Source organism: Macaca mulatta, chromosome 14, assembly GCF_049350105.2.
Source record: "Macaca mulatta isolate MMU2019108-1 chromosome 14, T2T-MMU8v2.0, whole genome shotgun sequence".
Taxonomy (NCBI): Eukaryota; Metazoa; Chordata; class Mammalia; order Primates; family Cercopithecidae; genus Macaca; species Macaca mulatta.
The window spans coordinates 89,850,326-89,872,248 of record NC_133419.1 but is presented as its reverse complement, the minus strand read 5'-3'; the positions used below and the strand labels follow the sequence as shown (position 1 = coordinate 89,872,248).

At 33.7% G+C, this 21,923-nt stretch overlaps 1 protein-coding gene across 6 annotated transcripts in view; it reads left to right on the top strand.

Moving 5' to 3' along the window:
- Nucleotides 1–21,923, top strand: part of NOX4 (NADPH oxidase 4) — a 170,725-nt gene that overhangs the window by 117,843 nt on the left and 30,959 nt on the right. For all 6 annotated transcript variants that reach the window (XM_001105331.5, XM_001105410.5, XM_002799737.4 and 3 more), the window contains one exon: nucleotides 5,418–5,478. In XM_001105331.5, the coding sequence (XP_001105331.1) occupies nucleotides 5,418–5,478 (61 nt within the window). The remainder of the gene's footprint in view (nucleotides 1–5,417; nucleotides 5,479–21,923) is intronic.

The following is a 21,923-nucleotide window of genomic DNA, read 5'->3' as shown; positions in this document are numbered from 1 at the left end:
AATTTGTCAAAACATTTACTGTCATGATGTTGCATTAATTGTGGAAGATTCGATACTCCACGTTATCTCCTCTCAGACATTTAGAACAAGTTTCAGTTGTGAAATTGCATGAGCTCCTAGCATAATACTCTCTGGAGTATTTTGGACACTAAATAAATATTTCTTGAGTGAATAAATTAATTCTCGAAGAGCTGCCCACCTTTGACGTTTTTATTCATTCTCAGGTTAATTCTCCTATATTTTTCATCTACTATTTACTATTCAATTGATATTATAATATTTATTCAACTGATACCCTCTATGTGTAAGGTAATATGTAATAACTATTTAGAAAGAGTTCTTGATCTCAAGACATTTACAGTTTATTAATACAGAAAAAATAATGTAAAAATAAAGAGCTAGACTGTAATAAGGAGCATAAGAGTCATACTAATAATCTAAGGGTTCAGGGAAGTGAGAATTTTCGTGGCAGCAAAAATCAGGATATCTTTATGAAATGATGGCTTTAAGATAAGCCTTGAAAAGTTGCTGGGATTCAACATAAGAAATGGAAAAGAAGTCACTTTAAATGAGTAGGCTAGCATGTGTGAAGATGAAGGGATGAGAAAATGTGTTAGTTGGTAAGTATTCGTTGAGCTCGATTAGAGCAAATAAAGGAGAAACCTGGAATATAAAGCCAGAAAGAATTTGAAACAGATGTGTTTGGCCATAGGCAATAGGACAGAAAGAATATGGATGTTTTTTCACAGGGGAGTACAAAAGGTTAATCAATAGGAGATCGCTGTGATCAGATGTTTTCTTTGGGAAGCCTGTTTGAAAGGAAACGACAGGTGATTGAAAGCTGGCAAGAGAAATAAGTGGTATCACTCAGAGAGATTTGAGTCTCTGAGAAGGATACAGGTTCTATTTCCAGATATATGGGAATTAGAAGGAGAAGATAGTTTTGGAAGTATGAATAGGATAATAGTAATTTTAGGTACGGTAAATTTACAGTGAATTTCAGGTATAAATGTCTAACAGGCAGTAGAAAATATGAAACCAAGAACTTGGGAAGAAAGGGTTAAAAGAAAGACTTGACAAAAATGATTAAAGAACATCATATTATGTGATCACTTTCTCAGGTTTAACACATTTAGTTATTGAAAAGTTGCTATTTTGGAATCATTTTTAATTTTTATTAAAAGGCTCTTGATTTATAAACAAAAAATGTAGCTTTTTAATTATTGAATAAATTCATATTTATTTAAAAATAATGTGCAGTGACATCATTTTTATATTTAATTCCCAAACATATGATAAGTTAGAAACATATTTTTATATTTTGTAGGACTATTATAAAATTAGTAGTCATTTGTGCATATTAAAAACCCAATGCCATATTGAATAAATAATTGGAAGGTAAAGGTTATACTTTCTCCAGGATATTAAAATACATATTTCTCCAGATCTGTTGTTACAGTCAAATTGTCACTTTTTATTTTTCTTACCCTTAGACTTTGGTGAATGTGTATTCTAGAATTTATATTAAGGACGACCTGATCCAAGCTTTATTTTTATGTCAAAGAAACTAAAGAGATTCAGCAACATTTTAATGTTTACAGTTAAATTAAAACTTCAAAATACCTAAAATTATTATCATAGCAAAGGCTTGTGATAAATTTTAAAGCATAGCTGTGTATGAAATGATTATGAGAGTTCTTGTTTTCTCTGTCTTCAATTATACTTCTCAAGTTAGTATTCCGAAAATTTGATTATATAATCTCTTCAATGAGAAAAAAAAGCACAAATGTCTGTCTTTTTATTTTTTATGTATGTATTTATTTACTTATTTGTTTATTTATTTATTTTGAGACAGAATCTCACTCTGTCACCCAGGCTGGAGTGCAGTGGTGCGATCTCAGCTTACTGCAACCTCTGCCGCCCGAGTTCAAGCAATTCTCCTGCCTTAGCCTCCCAAGTAGCTGGGATTACTGGCACCTGCCACCGTGCCCAGCTAATAATTATTATTATTAATATTATTATTACTTTTTTTGAGACAGAGTCTTGCTCTGTCGTCCAGGCTGGAGTACAGTAGTGTGATCTCGGCTCACTGCAACCTCCACTTCCCGGTTTCACACCATTCTCCTGCCTCAGCCTCCTGAGTAGCTGGGACCACAGGTGCCCACCACCACACCCGGCTAATTTTTTGTATTTTTAGTAGAGACAGGGTTTCACCATCTTGGTCAGGCTGGTCTTGAACTCTTGACCTCGTGATTCACCCGCCTCGGCCTCCCAAAGTGCTGGGATTACAGACGTGAGCCACCACGCCCGGCCATCTTTTTATTTTAATATTAATATGTGCTTAACTACGCATATTATTCTGTAACTTTTTTAACTGAAAAATTGCCATAAGCATATCTTTTTATTCATGTTTTAGGACAAACAATAGAGCTATAGATATCAATACTTGTATTATTTCTTCCCTTTGCAACGTTTTCTAAAACAAAAAGACAGTGAGAAAACAATGAATCACCACAATGTGATCTAGCCAATATTAGTGAATCTGGATATTTTTTATGCAAAGATACTAAAATGTGATTCCAAGATCTTCATTCACGTTTTCAAACCACATATACTGAATTCATTCTTTATGTTATTCTTTGAAGCCTCCTTGCAAATATGAGGTCTCGTGCTTAAAGATTGTTAAAATCTGTTGTAGCTTGGAGAAGTATCAGTGACTTATAAAGACCTCATTTCCAAGAGGTTGAGAGAAACAATGTTTTGTTTTATCCATTCAAAACCAGACTGGCATTCAAAGATATTTTGATACCTTGGACTGGTACTTAGAAAAGAGAAGTTTACAGTCTCCTATGATACCCAATGAGATGTTAAACATTGTGTGTAATTACCTTTTACAATATCTGCTTTGAAAAAATTGAATAGAGACATGAATATTTGACAAAATATGTATTTTATTTTAGAATGCATCATGAGATTAACTCAAGCCACATGTACCCTCAGGCACACAAGGACAAACATTCTTTGCCTTCCATTCTGATATCTTCTTGGCTATAGATCATCTTTTCATAATTTGAGATATAGTTTACAGTGAAGGACATCCGGTGACATGTGGACAATCAGATTGGTAGCTCAGATCTCTGTTGGGTATCTTGCGTTCTGAGAGCTACAACTTTTATTATACAGAGACTCTGGCCAGCCTTCAGTAGTACATAGTAAAATCGTGGGTGGTTTTTGCAGATAATATTTTATTTGGAGGTTTGCTGATGACAAAACTGTTTGCTTTCAGAGTTATTAAAAATCGTAATGTGGGCTGGGTGTGGTGGCTCATGCCTGTAGTCTCAGCACTTTGGGAGGGTGAGGTGGATGGATCACATGAGGCCAAGAGTTTGAGACCAGCCTGGGCAATATAGTGAAACCCCAACTCTACTAAAAATACAAGAAAAATAGCTGGGCATGGTGGCACATGCCTGTAATCCCAGCTGTTTGGGAGGCTGAAGCAGGAAAACCGTTTGAACCAGGGAGGCAGAGGTTGCAGTGAGCCGAGATCGAGCCACTGTACTCCAGCCTGGGTGACAGAGTGAGGCTCCATCTCAACAACAACAACAAAAGTTACAATGTAAATAAAACAATTAAGTACAGAGTCACACTTATAAATAAAACAATATAATTTTAATAATAAACATGTTTAAACAATGTCACTTAAAAATATTTCAATTTACTTTAATATTTTATACTACTGTTAGCAATAACAATCCTATAAGAAACACTGATTGTAAAGTAGTAGTTTGGACATTCCATGGTACGTTAATTCCAATCCTTGGACATAGATTATGTGCTTTTAGTTTGTTCATAATTTATTATGAATCAAAGACAAATACCTACCTTTATATTTAGTGTTTTCACTGATTTTTCAGGCTACCTTTCCTTTTTGCCTAATGAGTTGTTAACATAAAATATGGTACCTTTATCTTCATTTATTTCTCTCCTTATACCATCCCTAAATGACCTGCATTAACTAGTCAACACAGTGAGCTCTGAAGTCTTGGACTTGCTCTATGTAACCCAATCACTAATCACAAGGCCCTTCCACTGCTGTTTTCTTTCACCTGTGCTATAACTTCAGCCTGTATTTCCTTTTAATTCATATTGTGGCATACCAATTCTACTAATGATCAACACATGCCTTTTTTCCTCCTATTTCATTTGATTTCTTACACAACTCTCACCCATTTTGTGTATCTTTGCTTTATAGAGACAGTGACCTGCAATAATTAAGAATTAACAGACCTGGATCCAAATTTTGTCTTGTCTTTTTATGGGGCAAGTCAATATTTTAAGCCTCAATTACTCAATTTTCTTATCTATAAAAGACAATTCTGTGAAGTTATTGTAGATTTTGAAAATAAATCACTTAACACTTCCCATGGCACATGGTACTTGGTAAAAGCTGGGTAGTCACAGGCAGATAGATGGTCCCTTAACCATAGCCCTTAGTTTAGGTGCATCATTAGAATTCAGATTTTATGGACTTTAAAAGGTATGCATATTTCATATCATACTTAATATCTCCAACGGGATGTTAGTCAGCATGCTCAAATAAGTTGATAATTCTGTAGGACAATATTTATGTATTAGTTTTTACACAGAAATATTAGCCTCCCATTAATTCAAGTCAGATATTGTTACCAAATGAGTTATGAAAAAACCATTATTCAAATTTTTGAATTGAGGATAAGTGAGTAGGAATCCAGAAAACAAGAAGAAATTTTTCATTTTTCTTATTGTAAACTAACTTTTATTTTTTCATTTTGACTACCTGGATATTTTCTAGGTTTCCTAAATATAGGACTACAAGCACTTTTTTTACTTACACTTCTACAACTCATCCCCTTCCCCAGGTACCCTCACCACTCCAGATTTCTTCTGAGAATTAAGGGAGGGAATGAAATAGAGTTATTTCAGTAAGAGCGTAATTGTTGGGCATGGAAAATCCATGTCATATTAAGAATTTTTTCTCCTTGGAATTTGTTAGGATAAGTATATAATTTCTAGGGAGAAAAGGACACAAAAAAGCATTAGTTTTTGTTTCTTCCTTTGTGATTAAAAACTGGTGTTTCTTATATATATTTTAACTTAGAAGATGTTTTAGCGATTAAAATACACTAGCAATTTTAACATGTGTAATTTATTGTTTTATGTAAGTATTTTGGGGTTTTAGAGGAATGTAGATTGTCTTATCGACCTGTTGACATTGATTCTTTTTCTTCCACTAATAAGGATCTATATAGATTTTGGTCTGTTCCTTCCTATTATCTATTGATTTGGGGGATTTGCCATCAGGATAAAAGTTGTAATTGAATTATAGTTTCATATTACGTAATTATTAATTACCATTGATTCTAGTATTTCTTTTTTAGTGTCCAACTGAAACCAAAGCAACATTTGGGGTTCATCTTAAAATAGTAGGAGACTGGACAGGTATGTAGGACATATAGTTTTAAGATACGGTCTTTGAAAATCATGGAATGTAATAATTTGAATGTGTTTTAGTATAACTACCAGCATGTATAGAGACGTGTACGTGTTTCAAGCTGTTCTGTTTTATTTATTTATTTATTTTTGGCTTGCACAGTTTTGACATCTATGTTTTCTCTTTTAAGATGCATTTTTGCAATCAGAATACCTTTGATATCAGTAATTATTAATAATATATTGTTCAGTGTGCTTGCAAATCATAGGCTTCTACCTACTTGTCAGACATGGTGGCAATAGTGGGAATGCTGAAATGTGTTTTTAGAAAACATAAGTCAAAGTAATGAACACCTGATATTGAGATCACACAAATCTTCCAGTTCTTGCATGACATTTTTTGTGGGGTTCCTGTATATATAGCAATATCTTTGGAATAGATAATTTTAACAGCAGGCCTATTGGTGATACTTTACTTGTCTTCAGTAAATACTTTTTATTACCTGAGAGATGCATTGTAGTAAGAGCTCTGAGTAAATAAAAGAAACATTATTCACTCTTATATTAATATTTCCTTGACCCACCAGAATAATTGACAAGTGAGTACTCAGTAAATGTTGGCTTGTTGGTTGGTTATGTTGTTGTTGCAGGGAAGAATGCAGATATAAACATGAATGCAAAACGAAATTTAAATATTCTTATACTTAGGTGCTAAACAAGGAGTTGGTATGTAAAATCTGTAGGGAACCAGAAAAATGTAGATTAAATGTGGTCTAGGGCTGTAAGAGAAGCTTCACAGAAAAGACAGAATTTGAAATGAAGCTTAGAAGTCAGGTAAATGAACAAAGATATAGGTAATTTAAGTGAAAGTCACAGTGTTGTCAAAAATCAGGAAAGGCAATGATTAAACTCTCTTTGGAAAGGGTGAATCCAATCAGCCTTTAATCAATTAAACAAAAGCAAAGTCAGTCAAACAAAATGAAGCAAAAACAAAGTCAATCAAACAAAAGCAAAGATTTTATTCTGGGTAGTAGTATAGAAAAGCCATTTAGGGCCAGCTTGGTGAAGATTATGAATGCCTCAGCAAAATATTAGAGTAACCAACTAAGGGACTTTAGGGAATTTTTGAAGCATTTGAAGCTCTATGATGAAAATGGTATTAATTAGGTTGCTAGTTGGACAGACTAAAATCAAGGGAAGACTTGAAGGTACTTAAAGGCAGAGGGGAAGGAGGCCGTGGAGAGGTGGGGATGGAAACTCAAAGTAATGAATTTGTGAACACAAGTTAAGAAGGTAGCATTAGAAGGAAGAACCTAATTTCTGTAAAAACCAGGGAAGGATAAGATAATAAGAAAGACATGTCTTGAAATGAGGAGAACAGTAGTTGATATAAGGAGGTTATTTCATATAGTTAAAAAATAATAGAGTTATGTATAAAATGTAATGTCTTTAGAAAGGGTAGCCAGTTTAGAATTGGAGACTTAAAAAAAAAAAAAAAAAAAAAAAAGGAAGGAAATCTGCAACATAGGATTTAATGGGCAAACATCTAAACGAATTAAAAAGATCTTTGAGCAGTAATGACTCATTCAAAGTAATGAAAAACCAGGCTTACATGGATAATTTTCAGATGGTAGCATTGAAAAGAGATCATGGTCATCCTCTGATAGATATACACTGGTGGAGTATGAACATACGAATAATTGCAATATGCTCGATATCAGTTGATATAATCACAGTGTTTTTTTTTTCCCCACTGTTCTGGAAATAAAGAATAAGGAAAGTTCTTTTCTGATGAGAATCCCAATATAGTAGGAATTAAGTTCAGTCATGAATGGTAAATTGATAGAATTCTATATCTGAAAGAAAACATACAATGAAAACATAGTTTAATTCATAAGATTAAGCAGAAACTCCTGATGGTTTATTATTATTGTTACCGAGTTTTTTTCACAAAGTTATTTTCTATTACCAGTAGCTCATTAAAATAAATGATGTCTCACTATTTTAATCATCTCTATTAGGAACACTTAATAGTGTTAATTTTATCCTCTTTTTTTTAATGTACTATGCCACCGAGAGAAACAAGATCATTCTATTCAGAGAGTTCAGTTCCAGTCAGATGCTTTTCAATTAATAGACCTTCTTTGTTGTTGACCTGAAATATTTGTTGACTTGGAAAAAAACATAAGCAGTCATGCAGAGAACACCTAAATAATCATGTCACTGTCGGACACTTTACTTCAAAGAGATTTAGCTGCCTTACAATGAGATTACAATTATTGAAGGAAAAGTAGGAGCATTACCTTTGAAATCAAGAATCATTGGTTTTTATTCTAAAAGAATTGATTAAAACTTGGTATTAAGAGCAGTAGGTATAGGAAATACCAAAGAGATACCTAAGAGATTGAATATCAAAGGTTTATTTTTTAAAACTGACTGAGAGATATTTAATATGACTTTTTAGTTGCTGAAATATGTTCTGCATTGGCAGCATACAGAGACTAAAGAACAGGTTTAAAATAGCTCCATAAATGATCTCTCCAAGACTAATAAACTATACCTAACTATAGAGTGCCGGAAGAGCAAGGGAAGCAACTATGCAGCACAAGACCAAGAAGCACCAAAGTCTCATATTTCTTGTCTAGATTTTCATTTTCACCAGACCTCTAGTTGCATCTCCTAAATATGTGGAAGACCTGTTAAGTTTAGAAGACCCTTAAAACATTTTAGACATGATTCAGCGTTTTTTCTTGAAATGATTGTAGTAGAGTAGATGGGGTGGATAACCCAAGTAGATTTCTCTTTTAATTGAATTAATACCCCATTACTCTTCTAGAAGCAGCCATTCTTTCCAGTTTCAAACATGTGGTCAGAGATTATTGACTTGATTATCATTTTAAGTGTACAGAAATGTTTTGTTACTTTCTTCATTACATATGATTAGTATTGATTAATGTCTGAGATAATGCTGTACCCTTGCTTATTTTGGTGGTCTAAATAGCCACTTATTCCACAGATGTGCTACAACAGAATTAAATACATAACATCCACATGTAATTAATGTAAACTTTCTGCCATTGATCCCTTCAGCAGTTAATGAATTAGCAATAATTGTGAGTAAATAATCAATAAAGGACTTGTAGCATGTATCACATGACGTTTCTATGAATCTTGAGTATAAATTCCCGTGTTGTCTTCTGGAAAAGCTTTCTACAGTGAGAAGATATGGTTATCTTTGAGGATTAAAAATGAGAAGACAGGGTCAGATATTATTATGGATTTGCCTCAGTCACATAATATATTGACTACTCACAGTGAAGGTAATCTTAAATATAGGTTTAGTTAAGGACTGGGCCACAAAAGAGTTGATAACTCTCTTATTTTTTTCTATATCACTGTAGAAGCCAGCCATGTTTCAGGCTTTATTCAGATTTCTCATGAAAAGATTAAAACAGAACATGTGTTATGTGTTTAAAGTATTTCTTTTTTATTTTTGGAAACTCCTTGTAAGTCAAATTATGACCACACTAAATTATATTGTTATTACTTTATTTTGACAACATATTTTAGGCCAATTACATCAATTGCCTTACACTAGATATCACTGTGAATGGCTTTTGGTTGCTGCAAAAAGCCAATAAATAAATAAATAAATAAATAAATAAATAAATCTTATTTGGATATATGGAATCTCACTGATTTTACATAATTCGTATTCATACAATGTAAACTTTAAGGTTATAATATCCATCATCAACTGCTACATACCCAAAGGAGTGCCTGGAAGTATTCTTTTTGTTGTTACTGTTGCCATGACTAGTGAATTACAATGATTAGTCATTTGTGGAAGATAATATTTAAACTATTAACTTTGGCTAATAATCAAATGTATGTTAAACAGCTACTATGTTCCAGACTGTTTATTAGTCACTGGAGATACAGCATTGAACAAAAGTGACTAAGTCTCCGCTCTTATAGAGATTGTGTTTTGGTCCGTGGGGAGTTCATCATTTTTTTGGAGATGTTTTGGTGTGATTCTATCTCCTGCCATTTGGCCATGGTTTATAGATTATAGTAGCCTCACTACTACCTATAGGGTACTACTATAGTATAGTATAGGATATAGTACTACTAGAGTAGTACCCTATGTCCTACCAGCCCCTGTGGATGGTAGTAGTTTTCTTCTACTCTCTGAATTTTTTCACCCTCCTCAATTTGGCTTCTCACTTCTTCCCTCACTTGAGTCATTAGTTCCCTCTAATGAACTTCTTCCACTTAAATTATGCAGTCATGTTTCTGCCTGGATCTGCACTGTTACACAAGTTTAGAAAAGCTCTCTGAACAGAACCCCAAATCAAGAGGAGAAATATATAGGGGGGTTGCATTTGCAGTGTACAGGGACTAAAGAACAGGTTTAAAATAGCTCCATAAATGAGATATTTTAAAAATGTATGTCTTTAAAAAGTTTAAGAGATAATAAAAGTAAGAGAGTGTTTTATATCTATAAAAATATATCTTTAAAAAGTTTAAGAGATAATAAAAGTAAGAAAGGATGTGGAGCTGATAAATATAGATCAATCTGGCAGTGTGCTTGGGTTAGCTCCTAGGGCTTGAGAGGTGCTTGTCTTCCCACCTTTATGGTCAGTGAGGTCATGTCTGATAGCTTCCCATCACTCATAGTGACGTAGTTATTCCGCAGAAATTGACCAACATCATTCCCATGGTGTGAATATGTCCCCTATAATTCATATGTTGAAATTTAATCACCAATGTGATAATATTAAGAGGTGGGACTTTTAGGAGATGATTAAGTCATGAGAATAAAGCCCTCATGGATGAGATTAGTGCCTTCTGAAAGGGCTTGAGGGAGTTGATTCACTCTCCTCTGCTCTTCTACCATGTGTGTTCCTTCACTTTTGTTCTTTTGCTATTCTGTTATGTAAGGACACAGCAATAAGGCACCATCTTAGAAGCAGAGAGCAGCATTTACCAGGCCTCAAAGCTGCTGGTGGCTTGATCTTGTACTTCCCAGCCTTTAGAACTGTGATAAATACATTTCTGTTGTTTATAAATTACCTAATTTGTGGTATTTTGTTATAGCAGCTCTCTAACAAAGACAACCATAAAGTAGGCCTTATATATTTATCTATTATTAGACCTGGCTATTAAACATTTGCCAGAATACCAATGGAAAAATTCTAAGAAGTTTGTATGTAAAGCAAAATAAAGAAATAAGTCAGCAGCTGAAAGGAGGAAATAAGGACAAGGATGATATAAATTAAAGGTATATGATTATTTTATAATAATTATAACAATATACTAATTATATTATAATATATTTATACACGTATTTGAATGATGAGAATGAAATGGAGAGAGGAAGTTTTATATTGCTGGAGAGATGTGGGATATAGTTCCAGGGGCAAATAGAAGATGTCCAAGTTTCTGGGAGGAAAACTTGGGAGGCTCTCTGGGCCAAACTGAGTGTCAGATATATAGAACTTGCCTAGAGTGGGGGATTATTCCAGGAACAAAAAATAGTTTGAGTGGCTCAGAAGGGTGAAATAGCTTGGAATGTCAGGAAAATGCCATGCTATTGGGTGGCCTGGCTGGGGTGGCATCCGAATATTAGGCCAAGGAAGAGCTTGTAGATCTTGCTATGAAACTTGGTCTTTTCCCGAAAGATGCTGGTGAAATATTGAGGAGTTTTAAACAGTAACTGAAATCAAATTTGCCCTTGATATGGGTCACCCTGCCTGTGTTATATCAAATAGAAAGGAAGAGGACTAGGCTGGAGGCAAATACATCACATTAAAGATTTTTTAATGTCAAGCAAATGGAAGACTTTATCTTTTGAGTTTTGGGAGAGGAGTGATCTATGGTTGCTGCAAGAAGCCAATAAATAAATAAATAAATAGGACTGAACAATATACTGTTAGCTTCATAAAAATCATGTCATTAGGAAGATGCAAAGGAAAGGTTTGGAGATGGTACATATTGCTGTGAATTACTGAGTGCATTGGAGACCAGTAAGTGGAGAGAGTTAGTGTACAAAAAGAGGTACATAGCAAATGAGCCTATTCCTAAATTCTTCCTGTTTCTACATTTCCCCAGAACTATGAGAATGATTGATTTTATAATGATCTGACTTGTGATTAGCAGTGGGAGATAAATGGCAAATACAGTTGCAACTACTATGTATATATCTAGATGGATCTGTGTCAGGATGGGGATAAACCTATTATATCTTAAAGTATATATACTTTGTATAATGAAATACTGTAGATCTGGCCTCATGGGAGTCTATGTGGAAATCATTTAAGATAATGATGAAACTTAACATGGCTTATTTACTATCACAATATAATAAATCATTCAATGAATGTGAACTGGGCATAAATTCTACAGCCTCAGAAATCAACAAATTTTTTTATCAGGAAAATGAGAAGAACATTACATGTGTACTACAATTTAAATGCCTATCTGTTCTCAGGAAAGAGGATAAATTGTTTTTCCCTTGGTTTCTCATTTTATGAACATTAAATATATGCTGTCATGTTTTTAGTAGGGGACAGCTCACTTAAAATGCCACAGAAATATAAAAATTGCTTAGTAAATAAAAAATTCACTAGTCATTAAATTTTATTCATTCTAGCCATTTTACAAACCCAAACATAGAAGTAAATACCAAATTTTTGTTTTCTATTCAATTTTCACAATGTTACTTTTTTTTTTTTTTTTTTTTTCCAGTTTTTGGAGACAGGTCTTGCTCTGTTTCCCAGACTGGAGTTGATGTAGTCATGGCTCACTGCAGCCTTGACCTTCCAGGATCTATGGAAGGATCTATGGATCCTCACATGTCAGCCTTCTGGATAACTGGGACCACAGGCTCAGACCGCCATGCCTGGCTAATTTTTATATTTTTTTGCAGAGGAAGGGTTTTGCCATGTTGCCCAGGCTAATCTGGAACTCCTTGGCTCAAGCGATCAGCCCACCTCAGCCTCCGAAACTGCTGTGACTACAGGAGTGATCTACTGTGCCTGGCCAAAATGTTACTTTTTAGTTTTGAAAATAAATTATTCAATTGCTGGACCTGGAAGTAGAGTTATTATAGTGAAGTGGTTTGTTTTTATGGATTGCTGTATATTTATTAGAATTGTTCTGTTCGTAAATGTTGTTTAGAGTTTCTGTTATCCAGTATTTTCTACTTTATTTTACTATGTAACGTGCAAGAAAATAAGATTTATGAGGGATTTTCTTGGTAACATAATTTGTTAATCAATGTCAAAAAACATGACATAATGTACTGAATGGCTAAGAAGGCATATGTCAGTTTACCAAATGAGTCTAGTGTTAATGGACTAAGTAATTTCAAAGGAAGCAAAATGACAAGGATTTTGTGCCATTATAGTTATTAACAGGAATATTTTTAAGTATTCATGTTCTTGATACACTTGCTAATCATTTTATGTATTTGTTTGTTGTTTTTCCCTGATTCATAGTCTTGGTCTTTGGCCAAGACATCCTCTATTTAAGAACAGAGAACACTCAACTACATGGCTGTATTCTATGGGCTTTAAAGGCCCATATATTGCATAGCATTGATTTTATTTGCTCGGGTCTTTAGATTTGAACTTCATAAAACATAAAAGAAAATCTCCTGTTTGTTTTTTTTTTGGGGGGGGGGCAGGGAGGTTCTTGGTCTTGGATAAAATGGCCTGTTTTTTCTTGCATATACACCTAAGAGGTATTCAGTTTGTGCAGAAACTAGGAACTGAATTAGTATCGAGCTGTGTCTTGATCAGTTTGAGGTGTTTCTTCTGATGAAAGCCAACACTATTTTAAAAAAACACAGTTGATACAACAAATGAAAATATAACAGTTTTCTTAAAAGGTGGATTGTAGAAAGCTTAGTAGCAATAATGTGTTTATCCAAAAATGTCTCTGTTATTTGCCTTCATTTTCTTTGAAAGTGTTTTTTTCCCACCCTTTTTCATTTTTTTGTTATAGTTTAGCCTCTGTGGCAATAAAAGAGAATTTCTATTTTATAAGAAATCCAGTTCTAGGCATTGATTCATTGATGTATTTAGAGGCCAAGAAGTCTGTCTGTAGTTCTTTCAAAAACTGCTTTTGATTTTTTTTTAAACAGTGTGTTTAACAAATAAGAAGCAAAATAATGAGTATCGCAGAAATAGACTTTTATCACTCTGCTCCCCTGAAAATAAAAGGATACGTTAAATAACTTTCCTTTGTTTAATACTGCATTGTCTACCTTCAGACCTTACAGCATTTAAAAGTACCAGGTGTTGAGGCATGCAGATGGCATATGACCCTGCTAAGCTTTCTCTTATCCTGTAATCCTTAGGCAAGAAGAAAGTAAAATGAGGGAGGGGAGAAAAGGGAGTACAGTATATTCTCAGGAGAGATAAGGCAGTATGATGGCAGTGGAAAGAACCCTGGACTGTGAGTGTTTTTGTTTTGTTTTTGTCTTTTGTTTAAGTATCTTTGCCTCTTTCTAGCCATGTGACCTTGAGACTATCAGTCAGCTGGTTGGTTTTTAGTTTCCTTGTCTACAACATACCAAACTGAGGGAGTTGTTTCCTAATTTCTCAGTTCATTATTGCTGTAAAATGGTATAATTATTTTGAAATAAATAAATTATAAGATACAGATAATTCAATTCCACATAACGTGTGAATGATAGTAGATAAATTTTGGTATAGTTCAGAAAATATTACAGGAATACTTTGGAGAATACATGTCAAGTAGAGGATTTTTATGTTGCTTCTTTTGTTTTCCTATTGGTGTTCTTATTCATTCATTAGCTCTGGTTGTACATACATCTCATCTTCTGAAACTTACATGTATGGGTTTAGGGATTTTTTCCCCTTATGTAAGACAGTATAAAAGTATGTTTTTTGTATTACCTTGACATGGCCTTAATATTTGCAAAAAAAAAAAGATAGTTTTATATAACCAGAGCATGCAACTGATAGGGTTTTTTCTTCTAGAATTATAAATCATTTTATTTTCTTCTAGAATTATAAATCATTTTCATTTGAATCCTAGAACCTTATGACACAAGATTTGCCTACATATGTAATATATATAGGCAAATATGTGTGTGTATATATGTGTGTGTGTGTGTATATATGTAAGCATATATATACATAGAGAGAGAGAAAGAAAGAGAGAGAGAGACAGGGTCTCACTGTGTCACCTAGGCTGGTGTGCAGTAGCATAATCATAGCTCACTGAAGCCTCAAAATCCTTGGCTTGAGCAATTCTCTTGCCTCAGCTTCCCAAGTAGCGAGGACTACAGGTGTACACCACCACACCTGGCTAATTTTTTTAACTTTCTTGAAGAGCCAGGGTCTTGCTGTGTTGCTCAGGCTGGTCTCAAATCCCTGGCCTCAAGCTTTCATATATTGGGAATGTAGTCATGAGCCACCACACCTGGCCTGCCTATATCTTTAATAAGTTGCAACTTGATTTCCTGGTTTATGTAAAGTAGTACTAATCTGAGTGCCTCTCATGTTGATTTGAAACCAATAGTTTAAATAGCAACTGTTGTTACTATTATAAATATTGTTACTGTTGAGTTACCATGTATTACTATGTATTACCAAGTATTATTATTGAGTTACCATGGTAATAAAGAACATTTCCTTGATTTAAACAAACTTTTCAGTAGGGAGATGTATGCTCCATATCTTTCTAGTTGGTATGGATGTACTCGAAGTCTCTTCTTTAATTCTTCTTTTTAGAAGTAATTTGTTTTTCTAAGATTAATATGCATATTTCTAAGGAAACTAAAACACCAAATTTTGACAAACCATTAATTTCTTTAAATCCCTAGAAGTAATGTGCTTCTTTCTCTTTTTAAATAATTTCGTAATTACTTTCTAAATTCTTTTCAAGTAGCTATAATGGCATTGAAGTTCTTTTGTTGTCTTGGCATTTTTGTGTGTGTGTTTAATAAATAGAGCTGCCTCGGTGACAATAATTTGTTTTATTCATAGTCTGTGACAAATAATAGGTACTCAATAAAATTTGTTAGATGAGTGAAAAAGTGAATAAAACGTTATTTAACTGATGAAGTTCTGATTATACAAAATATTGATTTTACTTTCAATTCTAAATTTTCTGTCATTATAGATTATTGATATATATGTAACAGAGCAAAATTATTCAGCTTATTTAGTATGATGGCTCAGAAGGGCTTCCTTTGTTGGTTTGTTTATTTTTTATAAAACCTCTTCACTTCTTTTGCTTTTTATTACCAGCATATCCAGGCTAAGTAGACCGTTCTGTTCCAAACTCTCAGATCATACCTTTAGCACTTATTTACTTGCGGTGTATCTTTTGATAAAAATTTAGGATGTAATTACAAAATTATTTAAAAAGGGAAAGAAGCACATTATTTAGACCTCTTCTCTGCTAGACCTTTAGCCCACTAAGAACCTCACTTGGTGCCTGACTTACAGTGCATGCTCAGAAATGTTACTGAGAAATTACTTATTTTAGATGTTCACATTTTGTGTTTATATATTTAAATAGTAATTCCTAAATGCTGTGAGAAAATTCATTTGTACTGTCTATTTCAAGCAGCATGTGTGTGTGTTTGTGTGTATTGTGTGTCTGTATTGGTGTGGTCTTTTCCTTGGGAGGTGGAGGAGGGGATAATACTCCAAGATCTACAATATGGGGAGTATGAATGACAACTACTCTTAAAGATATGTTCATGTGTGGTTATGTGCATATCCGTGCCCCACATCTACTCTTTACACACACACACACACACACACACACACATACATATACATCTACATCTACTCTTTAAATATTTATATATATATACACACACGTATAGATAGATGATTGGTAGATTTCTTTTAGATAAGTACTAAAAATTACAACTCGAACAAATCTAAAAATTAAAAATTCAAACAAGATATAGATAAAATAAAAAGCTATTATATATGATTAGGAGCCATCAGGCAATACTTAACTGATAGAGTCAAGATGGGCATGATCGACGCTGGACAGCATGGCTAAAAGAGTAGTCAAAATGGATTGACAGTGACCACCTTTACATACCACAGAGGTGTTATTTATATAACATCTGGAAAGTTCTGGAAAAAGAGAAATGACTTATTGCTAATCTTTATTCTACTTAAACACATGCACATGCATCACATCCCATTGTAGTTGAGAACTTGGTAGAAGTTCTCAGTACAAAGTGGAGATCTATGAAACACTTCTGTTGCAGATTGGATTAGCTAGAAGCTGTGTGTGTGTGTGTGTGTGTGTGTGTGTGCGTGCGTGTGTGTGTGTGTGTGTGTGTGTATAACGTAAAATGCTTATTAGGGATCAATACCCATGACAGGAAAGAGAACAAAGAAAGAGAACAAAGAGGGTTTAGGTGAAGGAAGAATTTGAAACAAGGCAGGTTCAACAAAGCCCAGCCAAATTGGTGGGAAGATCTAGAGCAAATATTGCCCATCAGAGTTGCCTGCGTAGGGCTGAAATATCCTTGCCTTGTTCATTCACTGGATGTGAGCTGCTCTGTTAGAAGTACTTGCTTTGCATCTGAGGCCCACCCTGATGGAACTGACAGCTGGAGATTGAACTGCACTCTCCACAGCTGGGCAATGAGTTCTTCACTGAAGAGGCACTTTGGGGATACTTCTCTGTATCAACTACATGACCCCTAGCTTATTTTCTTATTAATATTTAATTAAAAATAAAATCTCATGTGAATATGAAATAGAGCAGGATGCTAGGACAGCAGGCATAAACCAGAATAATCCCAGTGAAACAAAGACATGTGGCCCCGCTCCCTTTCAGTGACTTTAAGAAGATTTCTTTTCATTCCTGGAACAAATATTCTTTTTTGTTTTGTTTTGTTTCAATAGTTTCTGAGGTAGAGGTAGTTTTTGGTTACATGGATAAATTCTTTAGTGGTGATTTTTGAGATTTTAGTGCACCCATCACCCAAGCAGTGTAGACTGTATTCAATATGTAGTTTTTTATCCCTCAACCCACTTCCAACACTCCCTCTCTGGAGTTCTCGAAGTTGATTATATCTTTCTTATGTCTTTGAGTCTGCAAAGGTTAGTTTAGCTCTCACTTATTAGTGAGAACACAGGATACTTAGTTTTCCATTCCTGAGTTACTTCACTTATAATAGTGGCCTCCAGCTCCCTCCAAGTTGCTGCCAAAGACATTATTTTGTTCCTTTTTATGGCTGAGTAGTATTCCATGTTGTATATATACCACATTTTCTTTATCTATTTGTTAGTTGATGGGCACTTAGGTTGGTTCCGTATCTTTATTGTTGTGAATTGTGCTGCTATAAACATGCATGTGCATGTGTCTTTTTCATGTAATGACTTATTTTCCTTTGGGTAGATACCTAGTAGTGGGATTGCTGGATTGAATGGTTGTTTTATTTTTAGTTCTTTAAGGAATCTCCATGTATTGTCCATAATCATTATGCTAATTTACATTCCCATCAACAGTGTAAAAGTGTTCCCTTTTCACCACATCCACACCAACATCTATTGTTTTTAGACTTTTTAATTACGGCCATTCTTGCAGTAGTAAGGTACCATTTCATTGTGATTTTAATTTGCATTTCCCTGATGATTAGTGATGTTGATCACTTTTTCATGTTTGTTAGCGGTTGTATGTCTTCTTTTGAGAAATGTCTGTTCATGTCCTTTATCCACTTTTCGATGGGATTATTTGGTTTTTTTTTTGTTGCTGATTTGTTTGAATTCCATGTAGATTCTGGAAACTAGTCCTTTGTCAGATGCCAAGTTTGAGAAAATAGGCAAATATTTTTTAAGCAACTCAAAGTTGAAAGGTGGCTTAAAGATCACTGAACCCATCTGACTCAGTTGTCAGTTCAGAAAAGGAATTAAGAATAGAGGCAGACATAGGTCAAGAACTCAGGCTCTCTGACTACCAGTTGAGTGTTATTTATTTTATTTTTTCATTTTCCAAGAGAAATTTTTTTCTGCTTTATTTAGGTATAATTGACAAGTAAAATTGTGTATTTTCAGGGAGTACATATCTCTTGTATACATATGCATTGTGAAGTGATTACCACACTCAAGCTAATTAACATATTCATCACCTCAAGTAGTTACCTTTCTTGTGTGTGGTAAGAATACTTAAGATTTACTTGGCAACAGTGTCTTTTCTCTTATGACCTGTTGCTGCTAAATAATGAAAACTGTATGAGTGAAGAAAGATTTGTCCCTTGGTATATCCTTTATCATGTATACTCTCCAATAATATGTCCTGCATTAAGAAGTAATCCTCAGCCTATATTGCCAAAAAATGTGAAATAATATCAATATTATGATGCAATCATCTTACTGACCCTTTTTGGGGTACGAGGTACTATCTGGTTCCTTGCAATATAACTTCTAATACTATTAATAGGTTACAATATACTAGGTGTTTTTAAAACGAAGGTAAACACTTAATAGAGTCTTAATCTTTAATGTCTCTTAAGGATTTCATTTTGGTGCCATTTTAAAAAAATTAAAACTGGCAAATTAGTGTAATGTGAGCATTAAGAGAAAGATAAAAAAATTTACCTATTAATAAAAATGTGAAGAATTTCTACTCAAGTACCTTTTCTTTAGGACAATCCTGTCTCCCTTAGGAGTATTTTATATGACTTCTTTTATTGCCCTGAAAATCTAATACTCAAAACAGTTAAAATATTCATTTTTATAGAGGAGGTTATAGAGAGGCAGTTAGAGAAGAGGGGTTACCTAAAGGAAAACAATGATTTGGAATTGGTAAAACCTGTCTGGGTCCCTCTAGCAAACAATAACTCTTTCTTAGGTTGCTGTTAAAAAAAAAAAAAAAACACTAAATAGGTGACAGTGATCACATCTCTAGATGAAAAGGATCTTTAGGTTATACAAGAATAGCATTAATCAGTGTTACTTTTGTCTTTTGCGTATTTTTTTCTTTCTTTTCTTTCTTTCTTTTTTGTAGTGGTAAGAGGTTTTATTTTCTTCTCATCCCAGGAATAGATTTGCATAATGCTAAATTACTGTGAGCTGAAATCATGCCCCTGCACTCCAGCCAGGGTGACAGAGCAAGACTCCATCTCAAAAAAAAAAAAAAAAAAAAAAAAAAAAAAAAAAAAAGGCCTACTGCTTTTTATTGTTATGTAAATCCTTATTGCATTTGGTATAGTCTGCATATTGGGGTGGATTAGAGATTGGTCATTTTCTGCAAAGGAGAACATGAAACACCTTGGCCACAAAAAGCTGTACAAAAAAGTTTCAATTAGAATTGGAAAGAGTATTTTATTTTTCTCATTTTTGTTTTCAAATAATTACGCATATTGTGTCACAGTTGATTAGCCAGAGAATGCAAAGTAATGTAACTGTGTGCAGTATGTTATCCAGGTGTAACAGCCTCATAATCTTTTTGTTGATTGAATGGGAGAAAGGAAGAGTGGGTGAAAGTCTACAAAAGCTTGTGTTAATTAAGATGTATCTCCTACTGGTAGAAAATCATGTTCAGACATTATCACATTGTTAGTCAGCTCATCACAGTACCACTTTGCAGAAAAGCTTTTTTTTTCCAGTGGCTTTAATGAATTTCTTCTAAGAAGTCCTGTGAAAGTCCTGAGCTGTAGTATTTGGATAACTGTGCCATTTTCTTAAACAATTTGAGCCTGCTGAGAAAGTAGATCATCTGGTTTGACATTTTGCTGCAAAAGAAGTAGCATTAATATATCTTTTTTTTTTTTTTTTTTTTTTTTTTTTTTTACTTAACAAATAAAGCATCAAATTATTTTGACCTTTTCCTCAGAATCAAATAGATAATAGGATGCTAATTAAATAATCGATAGGCAAAAATCTGTGAGACTAAAGGACTAAATAATTATAAATAATTTTTCCATTTACTTGAACTTTGCTAAGAATAGATTGTTATCATTTATCTATTTTTATAAAGAAATAAGTGAATAATCAATATACCTTTATGAGATAAAATTGTACACATTTAATAATTTATTAATATAAAAATTAAATTTTTTAAAGACATGCTTTTAAAGTACTGCATATATTTTCTGTTTATGTATATATGAACCCTTTCTTTTCTTTTATTTTCTTTTTCTTTTTGAGATTAAGTTACATTCTCCTTGCCCAGGCTGGAGTGCAATGGCATGACCTCAACTCACTGCAACCTCTGCCTCCCAGGTTCAAGTGATTCTCCTGCCTCAGCCTCCTGAGTAGCTGGGATTACAGGCACCCACCACTAGGCCCGGCTAACTTTTTGTATTTTTAGTAGAGACAGAGTTTCATCATCTTGGTCAGGCTGGTCTCAGACTCCTGACCTCAGGTGATCCACCTGCCTCAGCCTCCCAAAGTGCTGGGATTATAGGCGTGAGCCACCATGCCCTGTCTATGAATTCTTTTTGACAACCATGATAGCTATTCAAGATATGTTTGCTTGATATTCTTTGTATTTATGATAATCTGATTAAAGGATGTTCCAAATATAGGAACATTAGTTATAGATTTCCTTATAGCTTTATAAGTGATGTCTTTTATGCTGCTTTTGCTCTGTGTGTGTGTGTATGCACGCACACGTGTGCATCTGTGTATGTGTTTTTAGTCCTGTCAATATGTCATCTGCAGAGATTCTTTTCTCCAGAATTATAGTCATACGTCCTTTACGGTTATGTAAAAAGAGAAAAACTTATTGCTGTGAAAAGGATGTCTTATATTATAGTTGTGTGTACTAAGAATTCTGATTTTTGTTTCCTTTTAACAAGTTTGGGAGAAATTCACTAAACTTTAATTTATACCATTGGTTTTCAAGGAATATCATAACACATATAGCTGTTAGATTTAACAGTTCTTTACTTGATATGTAAAGTTTTTTGTTTGCTGTTGGGTTTGGGCTTGATTTTTCAAGACCCATTTTAGGAAAAGGCTCAGTGGGAAAAAAATTGAAAAGATAAAGCATTACACATTACTCATTTAATGAGTACCCCATAAATTGGCAAGTAGACTGAAAACCAAGAGTTATTATCATCAGAAAGTTTACTAGTCATTTGATTGAAAGAAATGTTAATTTTAAAAATTAAAAATAGTACGATCAGCCCAAAATACCAGCCAATAATATAATTTAATATTTAAAAATATGCACTAATATTAAAGAGTATAATTGGAGAAAAACACATAGTTTTTTTTTTGGGATTTCTAGACTTCAGAGTATAAGCACATCTGTATTTGGATCTCATTAGTTCCTTCTCACCTATATTGTAAGAAATGTCAGAATTTTGAGAGGGGGAAAAAAAACAGTAGAAGCCAGTTATGTATCTCTGATTCAGTATGTTTTAATAAATATGAAGATAAAATATACATTCTGCTTCTCAGTAAGCAAAGGCCACTTTGTGTCTGCCGTAT